The sequence below is a fragment of the Letharia lupina genome, assembly GCF_014066315.1.
Source record: "Letharia lupina isolate WasteWater1 chromosome Unknown contig_8, whole genome shotgun sequence".
Classification (NCBI taxonomy): domain Eukaryota; kingdom Fungi; phylum Ascomycota; class Lecanoromycetes; order Lecanorales; family Parmeliaceae; genus Letharia; species Letharia lupina.
In genome coordinates this window covers 1,780,213-1,796,470 of record NW_023502977.1, presented here as the reverse complement: position 1 = coordinate 1,796,470, position 16,258 = coordinate 1,780,213, and the positions used below count along the sequence as shown (strand labels likewise).

Sequence of the window (16,258 nt, the reverse complement as noted above, 5' to 3'; positions counted from 1 at the left end):
AATCGGCGGCCTTGTTCGGTGTAGCGAACGGTAAGATCGTAGCGCGGTAATTTGTCATGCATCCATCAATGGGGCCATGAGGGGCACGTGCATTAGCGGTGACCTTTAGTTACAGCTTCGCAGCCACTTACCTTCGGCTTCTCCGTGATAATTGTGTAGTTGTGCAGACGGGCCAGGTAACGAATTTGAAAGTGATAGCGCAGAGAAGCATAAAACTTCAGAGCACTTGTTTACCTGATTGATATTTATAGCAATGGCAACGAGGACGCCGAACGACAATACCCGCCAAGCTTACGATCAAATCATTATCGACATCACCACCTACGTCTATCACCACAAGCCATCGAGTCCCAAAGCATGGCTCCACGCTCGCACGGCGCTTCTGGACGCCCTTGGCTGCGCCATCGAGACCCTGACGACAAGTCCTGAATGTGTGCGCATGCTAGGCCCCGTTGTTCCGGGCACAGTAGTTCCCAATGGCTTCAGGTTGCCTGGTACCTCGTATCAATTAGATCCCGTCAAAGGAGCCTTCGATATGGGTACACTGATTCGCTATCTTGACCATAGTGATGGGTTTTATGGCGCTGAATGGGGACATCCGTCGGGTAAGTTGTCTCCCCGTGGTAGAAAACACACCAGCGTATTCAATGGCTCGAACGTGAATTGATATTGATAATGGAGACAACCTTGGTGCCATTCTCGCCGTCAGCGACTGGCTCAATCGTACCTCCCCCAAAGTCCGCGGCAGTAATCCCATGGCTCCGCCCCTCACAGTGTCAACCCTTCTCACCGCTCTCATCAAAGCCTATGAGATCCAAGGGATATTTCAAATCCTTAATTCCTTTAACGCCCTTGGTCTTGATCATGTCATTCTCGTCAAAGTATCCGCGACGGCGGTCACCTGCTGGCTTCTAGGCTTGAGCGAGCCGCAGACCCACGCAGCGTTGTCCCAGGTCTGGATGGATGGTCACCCTCTGCGAACTTACCGCCATGCGCCGAATACTGGCCCACGGAAGGGTTGGGCTGGTGGAGACGCCTGTATGCGGGCAGTACACCTATCGCTTCTCACCAAAGCTGGGCAGCCAGGAGCTCCCACTGTGCTGACGGCTCCGAGATGGGGTTTCTATGCGGCGACTTTCAAAAACCGAGTCTTCTCATTCCACCGCCCGTTTGGAACGTGGGTCATGGAAAACATCTTCTTCAAACTCATACCAGCTGAAGGCCATGCGATCTCTGCTCTCGAAGCTGTGCTGCAAATTAGTCGCACGATAGCAGACCTAGGGCTAGATGTTGATGAGGACATATCAAAAATCAGAGTCCGGACGCATGCTGGTGCCATTCTTATCATAAGCAAATCAGGCGAGTTGTACAATGCAGCAGATCGAGACCATTGTATGCAATATATGATGGCGGTGACTTTTCTGAAAGGTTCGCTGGTTGAGTACAGTGATTACAGCGACACCAGCCTATGGGCAAACGATCCCCGGGTGGACCGGCTGAGAGCGAAGATTGAGCTGGTGGAAGAGGAACGGTTTTCCAGAGAATATCTCGATGTTGATAAGAGGAGCGCCGCGAATGGAGTAAAAGTCATGTTGCGTGATGGCCGGGAGCTTGATGAGATCGTGATAGAGTACCCACTCGGTCATGCCTTGAGGCCAGAGACTATTGGCGCTGTTGAGACGAAGATTCGGAAGAACTTAGAGCGAGCGTTCTCTCCACGGGAGGTGGAAAAAATATTCCAATCGTCCGAGACTGAAGATATGCCGATCAAGGACTTTGTGGATCTTTTTGCTAAAGATAAAGAAGCACATGCAAAATTATAACACAGTTCATAGCAAACCCACAAGCGTCAACGATAAAGTTGCTTAGATTTTGGGTCGTACCGGGTGATCAAGCTTGAATGGCTGTGAAAGGAGACTAGTCAACGTGATAACGTTGTCGAGCTTCTCCAAATTTAACACTGTCTTCTCAATCGCAATCTGCCTATCTCTGGGTAGGAGATTAGCTGTGAGCCTCCTGTACTTCTCCACGATTTCTTCATTTGCAATGGGAGGATCTATTCCTCTCGGTTTTTCGACCACCTTCTGCAAACTTAGTCTGTCATCTTTGAAATCGATCGTAACGACCGCCCCCATCTCGTAACTCAGTCGATCAAACCTCTCATTGTGCACGCATACAGTCTTCTCAACCAATTCCCATACCTCATCTCGGTCGAGCTTGCTCTCTTCGAATTGTTCCAAGAGAACCTCTTGGTCCACAAGTTGAACTGCCGCAATGTAATTGGCGTTCATCTGCGCGCCGGTGGCAGTCATGGGTCTCGTGGCGGTCCAACCACAGTGCCCTATCAGCGGCTTCGATAGCTCGAGTCTGATTTCCTTAATAGCTTGCAAGTCTTTGAGCTCTTCCGGTTTCTCTTTCTGCATCTTCTCAATACATTCGACAAGACCATAAGCTCCGCCAACACAAGCATGAGTCTTGATCCGCACCTCAGCTGTATCCCACGTCGTGCCCAATCCCTTCGTGACCTCCTCAACCACGTACGCAGGCGTCCTACTATTTCCCTTGCTGAACATTGTCAAGAACCCACCATACGGCCTCTCAAATACCTTCCTGATTCCTTCGTAGCCGCCTTTGGCTAAGAATGCCCCCAGAAGTCCATTACGCGCCGCGAATCCATGCTGCATGCGCTTAATCATACCTTCATACTGCGCAGACATCAGCCCACACGCCTGCGTGCACGCGATGCCAACCGCATCCTCAGTTTGCCTGGCGCTCAGAGCAAACAATTTCGACGCTGCGGCCGCAGAGGCTGGGTGCCCGAATACTGTACCGCAGTGCCAGCCCATGGAAAGAAGTTCCGTACCGTAAAGGGCGCGGCCGGCACGCGGCCCGACTTCGAAACCGACAATACTCGCAAGGAGGAACGTGCTACCAGTTACGGGTGCTGGAGGCCGGGCATGACTTTGAGATTCTGAGGCGGCGAAAAGAGTGGGGAGGATGACGGATGCTGAATGGAGGGGGGCTTCATGGTGGTAGTCGTCCAGTTCGCAGGCTTGAATGAAGGCGCCGTTGAGGAGGGCGGCGGCCAGGGGCCCCAATTTCTAGATGGGCTGTTAAGGAATGGAGCACGAGTGAAGCAATGAGAATTTCATAAAACGCTAGCCTTCCATGCAAGTTTGTGCGATCAATATGCAGGGGAATGACTTCCGCTATACCAGTAAAGAATCGGAATCGTACATATGGATGTCCAAATATGGTAGCATTACCATTTGGCTCAAAAGCCTGCATACTACTAGCAGCGTGTTCGGACCATGGCATATGCGCGCCAACTATGGCGCAGGCGAGACCGTCAAGGATGAGATGTTTGGCACGAGTGCGGATGTCTTCTGGGACGTCATCAAATTGCAGATGATGTATCCATCTGCAAAGATGCTCAGTCGTTCCAGGAGCTTCAGGCCTCTCACCACTGATGGCGCCCATCTTGAGAAGATGTTATGCAAATCTCACAGAATGAACAGCGTATTTGCTATGAGAAGGACTAAGTGCGTGAGGTATGGTAGATGTAGAGCAACAAGCGGAAGTTGATATGATCAGCCCTACGGCGCTAGCAATATCTACGGCTAGAGTAAAGTTACCTCAGGTAGAATACTAAGGTACCTAAGAACGGCAGTCAAGCCTAGGAGGGTGTTCAAAACTGATGTCGGTTCTTGGCATGGACGGCTGTAGCACCCAATACAGAGTGGACAGTAGCCAATGCTACTTCTGGTTCATTAACTCACATCGCTACGACAATCAATATATATCTCGAAGAGGCAAGAGCGAAGCTTGCTTACCAGCTATAGACCTAGTCATCATGGGCCGTATCATTCGTGAGGCATCGAAGGCTGAAGCTACCCGCCGTCTTCAATCTCATTGGAAGCCTGCAGCTATTTGCTGAGGTCCGTTGCCATACTCGTACCGTCCAGAGGTGGGTAATGTTGGTCCGGTACTAACTTGCACCTTACCCATCTTGTCAGAATTGGCAGCTCATACTTAGTTCCCAGTGTACCTATATAGAATGGGATCCAGAGAGCTCAGGATAACATCAATTCATCCTTTTTGAATAGTTTCAACATTTACCTGAGTACTTTCTGTGGTGCATTACCACCAATTGTCCTGGTATGACCTACTGTCCATGGCTGACCAATTTCTATACACCCATAGCCTACTTGCTTGCAAATCGGCAAACATTGCTTTCCGGCCTTCAATCGACAGGATTAACACCAATTTCGAACACCACTTACGACAGTGCTAAAGATGTCCTCCCACACGGGCAACAAGTACAATGTCATCATCCATATGTTCCAAGCCCTCCAGTTATCCTTGTCTGCCTGGACATTCCGCATCGTGAGCGTTCTCCCAGCGATTGTCAATCCCACTGCCCCTGGCAACACATACCCCAAAGCATTTAGACCCCAATAAGCAGGGCATACAAAGCTCCATGCCGAGACCAGCACCGCAATGCTATGTCTTGCCGTTACATCTCCTAACAACAGAGGAATAGTCACCCGTCCCTTCGCGCGATCCCCTTCCTGATCTTCCATGTCTTGCACCTGCATCGTGGTTGTGACAATGGCAGCAATGATTGCCAGCCATCGGTAAGCGTCGACGTTCAGCGCGACTTGTTCGCCAATTGCAACTTGAGCTGCACCGGCGCCAAAACATGTAATGGCGGCAGCGTTCATCAGATTGCGTACGAGGAAGCTTTCGTCTGCACCACCGAGGTCATTGTACATGTAAGAGCCAATGATAGCGATGATGGTAACGGGGAGGCCTTGAGGAAGGAAGAACTTGGTGATTGCGAGAACAGATGGGATAGCGATGAGCAGTAGTCGGCGGGCTCCATACGTTGAAATGCGACCGGAAGGAAGTGGCCGCCATGGTTTGTTGAGGCTGTCTTCAAGGACGGAGCCAGGATGGCGTTGATTGGCGATGTCAACGAGGAGGAGGGTGAGCCATATCCAAGCGAGGACGAGGGGCAGGCGGGGAAACAGCTCGGACAAAGACGGTACGGAAGAATTGGTAGTTAGGGAGGGACCAGATAGGGCTGTCAGGATGGCGAAGGCCGTGGATGGAACGACAATGGTTTTAAGATCACTGAATGTAAAGAGCCAGAGGGTTTTGAGGCGGTATTGGAGCAGAGTTTCATTTTTCTTATCATCTCTGTTGTTTTTGATCTGCTGGGAAGATTCGCTGAAAATGAAATTTGTCCGTTTGAGCACAAAGGGACGGACACACACGGGACTCGGAATGTTGTTATGCTTCTCTGTCGCATCACTCATTGTCGGGTCCCCCATATTGAATCTAGAGTCTCGATGTCCTTTTGGCGAATGATTTGGACCGTTCTAGACGATTTGGGAGACCAATCCGGCCCTGCATCGCTGTACAGCCTACCCTATGTCAAGGAGACGGAGAGCCCACGCAACTGTCATCAAGCCCGCTAGCCTGGCCACCACAGCCCTAGGATACCCTCCAGAAGGATATACGTAGGTAGGTAGGCACACCACTAAATTAAGGTACCTTAGGTACATGTATGGTGATAAGCGTGATAAGGTAGGACACGTCACATTTGCGCAATCGGCTAAAATATCGGCCAATCTCTTCGGTCCGCCTCGGCCGCCGATCTAGGAAGCATCCAATGGCAGAGCGACAAGGTCAGCGCTAGTAGATTAGCCTTGCTGATAGGTTCGCGACGTTGCATCAGCTCGACCCACAGTCTTACACCGACCATTCAATTTCGTCCCATGATAACTCTTCAAAAGAACATGCATCCTCCGAAACGCCTTCGGCTTTCTAGCACATGGCTGCAGCAACATGGCACATACCAATGCACAGTGACATCGTCTCTCTCACTGTACCCGACCCACCCACTCAGCTCTTTGCTGCACGATGCTGCAAGCTTTCATTCATCAGCCAAGTGGGATCCTCATCCCTCCTCCACACCTTGCCCCTGATCAGCTCTGCCATCGAGCCTGCCCATCAATCTCAAACATGGAGGAACACATGGCTTTCGAAAGTGCTGCGAGGCACAGCTTAGTTGGGGTCCGCCATAGAGAAAACCCTACAAGCCTATGACGCGGCCACCACCAAGGCTTTCGGAGCTTTTTGCGACCTTTCCTTTCTTCTCAGTCTATCCTGAAGACATGCGCCTAACCTTTACCCCTTGACACCAATCCAAGCGAAATCATCGGGGAAGTGCAATCCACCTTGGAAGCTTGCGGTGTCCAACATGGCTGCCATAACTCCAGAAGTTCGATACCAGCTGGAACACTGGGGCGATGACAGAGGAGCTTCGATCATCGCCGCAGCCAGTATCTTGATGATCGCAACCACTCTTTTCGTAGCATTACGGATATGGGCACAAAAATTGGTCAAGTCGAGTTTCGATCTTGATGATTACCTCATTGTTGGGGCACTGGCAAGTCTTGCAGTCTTCCGCAATGGGAGTCCCTCAATGTTGTTAATATACCTTTAGCTGCTTTGTCTCGGGCTTTGCGCAACTACAATAATATGTGAGTGGCAAGATGCTGATTGGCTGCGCTAGGAGTCGATCTCTCATTAATGAATAACAGGCGTTCACTACGGTATTGGGCAGCATCTGGTCCGAGCGGTCAAGACCGATTCTTTTCCACCAGACAAACTGGTCAATCTATTCAAGGTAATTGCATTATTCCTCGACGAAGTCCTTCAAATACTGACCTTAACAAGGCTATTTGGGTAGAGGGTTTTCTCTGGGCTTTGGAGATACCACTCGTCAAAATCGCCATCCTGATATTCTATCGTCGGATATTCACAGGAAACCAACGATGGTTCAAATGGGCCTTTTGGATTATGCTGACTTACTCTATACTCTGGGGAACTGCTACTTTCATAATTGTCATTGTACAATGTGTCCCGGTGCCTTATTTCTGGAATCGGGCCTATTCGTTTTATGAATTGGATCTTTCCGACGAGGGTTCATGCTTACAGACTCGTCCAAGCCAAGTTCCATCCGCTCTTCTGAATTGTATTGGCGACTTGATGCTATTGCTTCTCCCATTCCCGGTGCTTTGGCGACTTCAGATAAATTTGAGGCGCAAACTTGAGATCATGATCATCTTCGGACTGGGAGCATTGTAAGTCTCAGTGTTATTTCAGGAGAGGTAAAATTCGACTGACTTCAGTCCTTTTAGCGTGTTGGGGGCTAGTATCGTTCGACTCCGGTTTATTTGGCTTGACGAAAATTCCGCGGACCCTACTTGTAAGCTCTGCCTACTCCTTTTCCTCTATGTATAATCGCACGGGATATTTGTTTCCACATGGTCAACCACGCATGTGCTTAGACCTCATACGCCTGCGAGGCGTGACAATTTTGCTGACACTACTTTTCATGTGGTAGGGGACGATGCCGAAACTTTAGTCTGGACCCCAGTAGAATGGTGCGTCGGCGTAATCTGCGCCTGCATACCCTGCATGGCACCTCTTCGGCGCCTTGTTGGCGGCGGCACCGGCTACAGAACCACTGGCAAAGCCAGAACAAAGGATATTCCCTTGGCGACTTCGCATACATGGCCCGGAGAGCATTCAATTTTTCATAGCGAACATAGTAAGAACGACGAAGAGAGCGGTGAGTTCGGTGAAGATGGCTGGGCGTCTAGGATGGAGGCTGTTACAACCAAAGTTGGAGAGCCAGGATCGGAAACTCAGGTATATACCCCTCCATACAGAAGTGTGGTTGTCAATGGGGCGTCGGCGGACCCAAGGGTGAGTGGGATCAGGGAGGAGGTGCCTAGCAATCAGATCAAAGTTAGTAAGGATCTGACGTGGTCGGAAGAAACGACGAGGGAGGGGGATTCATGTTGATGGGTGTGATGATATGTAATAATATAAAAAGTAAAACACGAGCGCACAAAATCATGTTCAGCCTCCTCAACATGGGGAAGTCCACGCCGCCTGGTGTGTATTCTTGATTATCCCATTGGCTTCTTGCATGCATAAAGTACCTTAGTAACCTATCACGAAGTTCTCCAACCGAAGACTCTTTCGAAATACGCTCCAAAACTTCTGCCATTTCCGACTCAACCGGTTCTCCTCCCTTCACTGAACATTGTTTCTTTATTCGAACCTCAGTCCACCCAACCCTCGGTATGAACTCAAAAGAAAAATCCGACCACGACGCCTCTGGAGTCGCCAAATTTCTCACGACAGACCCGGCCGAAGTCGACAAAAAGATCAACGAACCCATCAAAAAGCTCCTACAGGAATATAGTCACATACCACAGGAGACGACGGTGGGACATGTTCTTGAGCTGGTATGCATATATACCTGCCTTCAGAAGCATCTCCGATCCTATTGCGGGGCAGGAGAGGGGTGATGGCCCCACCTTCTACCAAGAATCTGCTCTAGACACAACCAGCACTGAAGGCGCTCCGATAGCTGATCTCCTCACCCACAGCGCGACCGTGCTTTCGCCATCTTTCCGTGAGTCGTTGCTCTCAATCGAACGAAACGAACAAACAAGAGAAGAGGGGGCATAGACGGAAACCCGCGCAAACCAAGCGCTGACCCTCCTCCCTCTCTTAGCTACGCCTGCATCGGCCAACTACGCTTCCTCAACCTCTCCCTCCGCACCCACCCCGCCTACCCGCAAATCCTCCACCGCCTCACCAGCACCCCAAACACCACCCTCCTGGACCTAGGCTGCTGTTTCGCGCAAGACCTGCGCCAGCTCGTCCTCGACGGCGTGGCCTCCGACCGCCTCTACGGCATCGACGTCGACCGCAAGTTCATCGACCTCGGCTACGACCTCTTCCTCGACCGCAGCACCCTGGACAGCCACTTCCTCACCGTCGATGCGCTCGGCCCGTCCGCGGCCCAAGACCTCGCCGACGTGAATGCCAAAATAGACATCGTCTGGGCCGCCTCCTTCTTCCACCTCTTCCCACGGCCGCGACAGCTCGCGGTCGCCAAGACGGTCGTCGCACTGCTGAAGCCGGTGCCCGGGTCCATGCTGCTGGGCCGGCAGCTGGGCAGCGTCAAGCCGGGGGAGTATGATGTGATGAAAGACGGGCGATGGCAGTTCCGACATGATGTGCAGAGCTGGACGGAATTTTGGGAGGAGGTGGGCCGCGAGACTGACACGAGGTGGAGGGTTGAGGCCAGTCTTGACGAGGTAGATTTTGGCTACGCGCAGAACAGGGAGTGGGGCGATCCCGATATGAGGCGATTGTTGTTTCAGGTTGTAAGGGAGTGAAGGGGATGAAACGATGACGATAACGATGACGATGAGGAGGAGGAGGCAGGTTCGATGGGACAGGCGAACTGTGCTGTGGTGGAGGCAGATATATATTCCTTTGCCTTTGTATAACTATTTTGTCAAAAAGCAGGTTGATTGATGTGTGTGATGTGTACAGAGGTAGGCACTAAGAGTCTTGGATAGCGTTAGTAGCAGCCCTAATCCTACCTTCGGATGGCGACCCTGTAGCAGGGTATCCTGAAAATTTCTCCTGGGAGCGCATAAACTGAACTTAGAGACCTCTTTGGGGCCTGATAGCTCCAGGCAACCCTCCAGGAGGGGCGTTATCCGAGATCTGTCTTGGCGTATAGGACTTTGCATGCTGATTTCCTTAAGTCTTTTAACCAACCCCTGATCTTCAACATGCCAGATAAGTTCAGTAGCATCTCTCCCAAATACTCACATTCACGTCTTTGTATACCTGTTTCACCAATCGACAGTTCCTTGTTTCCGAATCATAGTCCCAAGATTGGGGCTTGCGATTGGTATTGGCGATGGCGAGATATATGCGCACCGTATACTGTTCTATCTTATCTGGTGCACCCTTACGCAATATGAGTGCTCTGCCCGTATCGAACCTCCTTCGTACAACAATAATCCGCCCAGCCGCGCTCCCACTTACACACGTGCATTCCAAACCCAACAGCTAACCGAAGATGCACATCCTCCCTCTCCTGACATTTTTCGCACTCACCAGATTATCCACTGCTCTTCCCCCTCTACTCCTTCCTTCAAACCCCTCATCGGCGAACCCTCTTCCACTCAACGCGACGACCCTATCTCGGGAACCATGGCCCGACGTGCCCTGGACCTATGTCATTGACGAATCCGTCTCCATATCCATCGAGCACTACGGCCGCCACGTCTGCGCCGGAGACATATACTGCGAAGAGCGCGTCCGGGTCGCCATGAATGAGATCGTGCGGATCGTGAATGAAGAATACATCACCGGACGCGAGAAGGTCAACTCTTTCACGAGCGACGGGGTAAACTTTTGGATCAGACAGGAGACCGTGGTGCCGAAGATGCTGGTCGAGGAGCTGGTCGCTACTCTGCGTTGGGTGACGCTGCGTCATGGGACGACGGAGGTGTCCCACGCGGGGCTTTTGGACCGTGGGAAGTTGGCGGCAACGTTTGAGTTGACGTTTCCGGGAATTGAAGATTGAGGGAGAGTCGCCACAGTGGGACTGGGGGTTAGTGGGTCACATGACATGTCCCTGTTTCATGGCCCTGTCGGGACCCCTGCAAGGGTAGGAGACAGGTGTCCAGTACGAGCTATATAGCCACCTGTTTTGCACCTGTCAATGGCTCTTCATTCGATTTCGTCTCTTTCAGAGCCATTGCATACTTTTTGTCCCACCCACCCACACCTGTACATAGCTAGCTATCATTCCACTCCAGGTCTATGCCATAGGCATGGGAGTTTTCTTGCGCTGGGGTACGAGAAATATGCCTGTTCAGGCCTCTATTTAGTCCCATTCAGGCTTGCTATCCCCGGCGTGAGACGGCCCAACCACTATCTACACTCTATGTGGGCCCCTATGCGTGCATTGATGCGTGTTTTTCATGAATGGGACAACTAATGGTTTGCGTTCTCGGACACGCTGCTCGACTGGTACGGCATTCACAGGCTAGGAAAGTGCATAAGAGTCTAGCCGAGAATGTGGATCGGGATCAGAGATATATATGAATATATGTAGTCTTAATTATAAGCACAGAGGCTGATACTTCTGCAGTCAGGATAAGGTAGAGGTGTTCGTGGAGACTGTGGTATAAGTAAGAAGAGGAAATCGCCGCCGATTGGGGAGCCGCCAGAACTCGGCCTGGAGAGAGAACTTGCATCGTTCGTCACGTTGCAGTAGTCACACTTGATAGACGTTATCAAGTGTAGCTACAATTTGTGAGCAGAGCGATAAGTACCTCAAAAGATACATAGCTATGTCAGTCTTACGAGTATGAACCTGGGTAGGTGCATCCTGGATCATAGCCTGCACGATGAGTGAATGAGTACCCGTATGCTGTTGGACGATGCTGTAACTGAGCGAGCAGCAGATTCGATTAAGGAGGACTGGCGCTGATTCAATTTCGGTAGTCTATGAGAATGACATTGAAGGATTGCCATGTATCATCCAAGCTCTCGGAAAGTATCTTGAGGCTCAGTAACTATGATCAGCATTCCTGAATGAGCTGTGAGCCGTTCTACTAGAAAGTACGCTGTCAAATAGTGGAAAGATGTAAACGATTTGCGCCCAATCTACCCTCTTTTATCCGGACATTCGATCACTTGCGTGCTGAAAATTGACCAAGAATCGCCTTATGCCGGCCTCCCCTCCCCTCCCGCCAATCACTGCCTTGCACCTAACAACCTTTGGCTTCTGTTCAGTAGTATGCCAAACGTCGACATTCTCAGAAATCTCGCTTTTGGTTTCAGTCTCACAACCAGAATCGCTGCCGTGTCGGCTCCCAGTGTGCTTGCCCTCCCCCGTCAAAGAACAGCAAAGCAACACTTGTAAATCGACACAGCTTTCTATACTAGGTTCTAGTCGAGAACCTGGGTCCTGGGAATTGTGGAATAAGGGCTGGGATGCTCCATGATGGCGAGCTGGACTCCCCATCCGTCGGAGCTGTGCGCCCTGTTGGGGCCAGGCGCGGACCTGCGACTCACACGCCGCTTTCTCACTTCCTAAACACGTAAGTTGTTGAAGCAGGCGTCACACAGTCGCCTCTCTACCACCTCGTCTTCCGGCCTGTTATACGTCCTTGCTACTTCGCCGAGCCTGAGCAAGAATTTGGGTTCTGATCTTCTCTAGCATTGCGGTCCCTTTCGTCGACCATGGACGAATAGTCTTGATGGCACTGGCGTGTTGCAGGATTATTGGGGCCCAACGTCTTTGCAAACCCTGCTAAAGCTTTCAGATAGAGAGTTGATGCTTCATCGTACAGTTGTTGAAGGTGATATAAGTAGGCAAGGCTATACATGGTCATCAACGTAGAGGGGTGTTCGTTTCCCAGCACCTTCTCCTTTCCTTCCAGCGCTCGTCGACTCATCTCCTCGGCCGCCTTATAATCTTTCTTCCAAAAAAGCACGGATGCCAAATCGTGGACACTGCTTAATGTGTAGGGATGGTCGACTCCCAGCACCTTCTCAAATCCTTCCAGCGCTCGTCGACTCATCTGCTCGGCCGCCTTATAATCTTTCTTTGCAAAAAGTATAAATGACAAATCGTGGACACTGCTTAATGTGTAGGGATGCTCGACTCCCAGCACCTTCTCTCTTCCTTCCAACGCTCGTCGACTCATCTGCTCGGCCGCCTTATAATCTTTCTTGCTAAAAAGCATCGTTGCCAATTTATTAGCACTGAACAATGTGTCGGGATGCTCCAGTCCCAGCACCTTCTCAAATCCTTCCAGCACTCGTCGGCTCATATCCTCGGCTTTTTTATATTCTCCTTGACCCTGAAGGGTTAGTGCAAGTAAAGACAGACTATGCAGAGTCTCAGGCGCATCTTCCCCCAGTTGTTTTTGACAAATGTTGTGTGCTTCGGAGACTTCTTGATACGCAAAGCCATGACTACCCTGCGCACTATGAAAGGACGCAACATTGTATAGAAGAGCGGCGCGGTATCTCTGATCATCATCCTTTGATACGTAGTCCCAATTCAACACCGCCTGAGCATGCGCCAACAATGATTCACACGTCTCTTTGTTTTCATGTTTACCCTGCGGAAACTCCTTTGCTAACAGCTCTAACGCTTGACTTACGTAGTTCGCTTTCTCGTTCCTCTGCTCGAGCCAGTAGTGCACCGATGCTTGCACAAGTGGGTGTATGGCGTATATCTCTCCCCCAATCTCTGCAGTAATCAAAGCGAATCCGTTCAGCGTACCAATGGCAGTCCTGAAGTCCAACTCTCTCCCAATTGACCGTCGTACTAGCTTTTCCGGGATCCGTCGTGGATCAAGCATCGCTAAGAGGGACAGCAACTTCGCCGTCTGAGGCTCCTGTGTCAGGATCTGATCGAAAGAAAACTTCCATGTTCGAAAGACGGAATTGGGAAAACCATGCTGCCTCCGATGATCTTGAAGCTCATGACTCAGAAACTCCGTTAGGTCCTGCTTATCTGTTTCAAGGGCTGTTAGATAGCCTTCGACAGTCATCCCATTGTGATTGATGAAAGCTGCAGCTTGCGTGATGGCTAGTGGAATATGTCCCAAAACTTCCAGCAGCCTTTCTGTACTGGACACGTCGAAAAAGTTCGCTGCTCCTTTCACTTTCGACCGCAACAGGGCTCTCGCCTCTTGACATGAAAATGGCGGCACTTCCACACACAGTTCTCCATGGGCAAGGTCCTGACCAACACGTTTGTTTCTTGTCGTAACAAGCAATGACTTCTGAGGATTCAAAATGCTTGGAAGATAGTCGATCAAGGGTCGATGAGTTTGCGTAACAGTAGCAGGTGATGCATGAAATTCAGTCGAAGCGAAAATGACATCTGCATCGTCCGCATTATCCAATATCAGGAGCCACGTACGGTCGTCCTCCTTGAGCCATCTGGAGACCAGCTCACATGGATCGGACTTCGGATCTTCGTATGTAGGAAGTTTCAGGCTACGTGCAATCTCATGACAGGCCTGCAAAACTGTACCAGAGCTGGCGGCGTACACCCAGAAGACATGACTCTGCGGTCGAGACTGCCGAAACCGGTAAGCGTACTCGATGGCGATCTGAGATTTCCTGAAACTTTTGTCAGTATCTATGAGAGCTCGTGTGAGAGAACAAAATACCCAACACCTCCAATTCCACATATTGAAGCACGGTGATGCATGTGAAGTTGCTTCTCAATCTGAACGAAGATGTTTTTTCGCTCAATGAAGTTGGCATCTCTTTCATATGGCACGGAGAAGAGAGGTTTGACTAAAGTCGACATGGGAAAGATCAGCGCTATACACAATTTATCTGGTGACTATTGAGAAGACAATCTGGCTATTCCCATCGAGCTCTTTCCCTCTTAAAATGTGACCTCCACATCTGACCTGCTCCTCCCAAGGGCCATTGTGGTATAAATGTCTACTCACCCATCTCTGCAGTCGCCGTCTGCGTGCTGGCAATCTGATGTGCTGGGATAATTCCCAGAAGTTCCTTGGCGTACGACGCCGCCGCGACCGCCGCGTAACCTTGCCACATATCGTTTTTGTGTGAATCCGAGTAATCGCAGATACCTCGAATAACCACGCACGGGAAGTCGTTCATGAGCCCTGCCGCCTCCATCTCAAAACATAAGATATCGTGCTTTTTGATTAACCGATCGCGAGCAATCGCATCTTTCATCAGTGTGTCTGCTGATGCGATAAGGCCGTAGTGCACCACCGGCTCATCCAAGTCATGGAGTCGCTGTGATCGTTGGAGCACCGGAGGAGATGCTTGGTCACAACAGATCTCACACCTATCATCACCGCCTCGATGAGTATAGCTTGACTCATATAACCGATCGTTCTCTACCCCCGGATGTTGGTATTTCTTTCCCAATCTTTGGTTTTTGGCAACCATCTTTCGAACCGACTCAGCAATGTGATTGCCCTTTCTCTCGTGGTATGCGCTCAGCTTGGTCAGATTCGTCAACAGAACCGTCGGCGGCGAGTTCAAAGACCCAGTTGACACAAACTCCATTTCTTGAACCGCCTTGCCGAAGTTGTAGGGAATCACACCACCCTCCTTCTTCACTGGACAGCCGACCACAACATCACCAAGTCTAATATCGTGCTTATCGCTTGGCGCAGCCCCTCCGATGCCGACCATTAATCCAACGCGGATGGACTCGAAGCTGCGCAGCATGTCTTTGGCCACGCTGGCGGCGGAAGCAAGACCGTACCTCCCTTTCGGAAGGCATGCGATGACGATGTAGTGGTCGTTGATGCGACCAAGGGTGTATGCGTTGTTGTCGTGGGGTAGTGCTGTCTGTAGAGGGGGGAGTTCCTCGTCCAAGAGCTCGCAGGCTGCCACATACTCCGTCTGCAATGCACAGATCCATCCCACGGTATAGAGACGCCTTTCTTGTGCCATTAGAGCCAACGGGGACTCTGCGATACAGCGCAAAGAGGCCAGCAATAGGTTTTGAAGTAAGAAGAAGACGAGGACAGAGGAGAGACGGCGTGTGTAAGCAAGACACTAGAGGGTGGTTTACTTGGAGTGAAGTGTAGCCTCGCCGCTTGTTTGGATCAGGCTCTCGGAGCTTCGAAAAGGGGGTCTCTGATAGGACCGGGTCTAGAACCTTTGGAGCTGCGGCTCATGCTTGGGGGAGTGGAGAGGATGGGGAGGAGGGTGGGACCCATCTGAGCGTTCGAGAAAATTGACCGTTCACCTACTCGCTGCACCTGCTTACGTGCGAAATTGACGATCCACTGCCTGATTTTGCCTCGTCTGAAGGACGCCTGAAGAAACTTCGATATGCAGCCACTACGAGTCCGCGATGTTGCGGCAGAGAGAATGTTAGAGATAAGGTACATGCTGACCGAGGAGACACAGGTTGAAGGTGATACTGTACAAGATAGAATCGGTCTAAGCTTGCGTTACAGTTGTGTAGCTACCAGAGGCGATAAAATGCATGTCCCTATCAACCTTACCTGTTATCACTAGAAAACGCAGTTTACTAGGAAATGCAGTTTATTAGGAAATGCAGTTTTTTTGAATCCGATAAATCCGGTGCAACACCAAAATACCTACTTTTTATTAAAATTCTATAGTAACTAGATATAATAATAATAATAAATACTAGTCTTCTATTACTAGCGATACTAAAATATCGAAGAATTTAATTTATTATTTTTTAGACCTTATTGATCTATCTATTCGTGAAAAAATTATTACTATCTCTTCTTTCACTACCTCTTCTTCTACTACCTCTTCTTCTATCACTACTTTCTTATCTCCTCTTCTACCTCCTCTTATA

General features: G+C 50.4%; 6 protein-coding genes across 6 annotated transcripts; 3 read left to right on the top strand and 3 right to left on the bottom strand.

Moving 5' to 3' along the window:
• Positions 1–253: 253 nt before the first annotated feature.
• On the top strand, positions 254–1,823 carry HO133_010356 (uncharacterized protein; the record flags this gene model as incomplete). The annotated part of the gene is made up of 2 exons (XM_037301209.1): positions 254–605; positions 682–1,823. 2 exons carry the CDS (start codon positions 254–256, stop codon positions 1,821–1,823), a joined length of 1,494 nt encoding a protein of 497 aa, XP_037154026.1.
• Positions 1,824–1,865: 42 nt separating this feature from the next.
• HO133_010355 (uncharacterized protein) lies at positions 1,866–3,480 on the bottom strand (the record flags this gene model as incomplete). Its single annotated transcript, XM_037301208.1, has 2 exons — positions 1,866–3,101; positions 3,238–3,480. The coding sequence occupies 2 exons, from the start codon at positions 3,478–3,480 to the stop codon at positions 1,866–1,868; spliced, it is 1,479 nt and encodes a 492-aa protein (XP_037154025.1).
• Positions 3,481–3,890: 410 nt separating this feature from the next.
• Positions 3,891–5,336, bottom strand: HO133_010354 (uncharacterized protein; the record flags this gene model as incomplete). Its single annotated transcript, XM_037301207.1, has 2 exons — positions 3,891–3,920; positions 4,284–5,336. 2 exons carry the CDS (start codon positions 5,334–5,336, stop codon positions 3,891–3,893), a joined length of 1,083 nt encoding a protein of 360 aa, XP_037154024.1.
• Positions 5,337–6,268: 932 nt separating this feature from the next.
• HO133_010353 (uncharacterized protein) lies at positions 6,269–9,272 on the top strand (the record flags this gene model as incomplete). The annotated part of the gene is made up of 8 exons (XM_037301206.1): positions 6,269–6,461; positions 6,612–6,697; positions 6,748–6,936; positions 7,102–7,154; positions 7,212–7,279; positions 7,418–7,876; positions 8,149–8,330; positions 8,541–9,272. 8 exons carry the CDS (start codon positions 6,269–6,271, stop codon positions 9,270–9,272), a joined length of 1,962 nt encoding a protein of 653 aa, XP_037154023.1.
• A 698-nt stretch (positions 9,273–9,970) lies between these two features.
• Positions 9,971–10,480, top strand: HO133_010352 (uncharacterized protein; the record flags this gene model as incomplete). The annotated part of the gene is made up of 1 exon (XM_037301205.1): positions 9,971–10,480. The coding sequence occupies one exon, from the start codon at positions 9,971–9,973 to the stop codon at positions 10,478–10,480; it is 510 nt and encodes a 169-aa protein (XP_037154022.1).
• Positions 10,481–12,077: 1,597 nt separating this feature from the next.
• Positions 12,078–15,372, bottom strand: HO133_010351 (uncharacterized protein; the record flags this gene model as incomplete). The annotated part of the gene is made up of 3 exons (XM_037301204.1): positions 12,078–14,046; positions 14,097–14,226; positions 14,388–15,372. The coding sequence occupies 3 exons, from the start codon at positions 15,370–15,372 to the stop codon at positions 12,078–12,080; spliced, it is 3,084 nt and encodes a 1,027-aa protein (XP_037154021.1).
• Between the last annotated feature and the right edge of the window lie 886 nt (positions 15,373–16,258).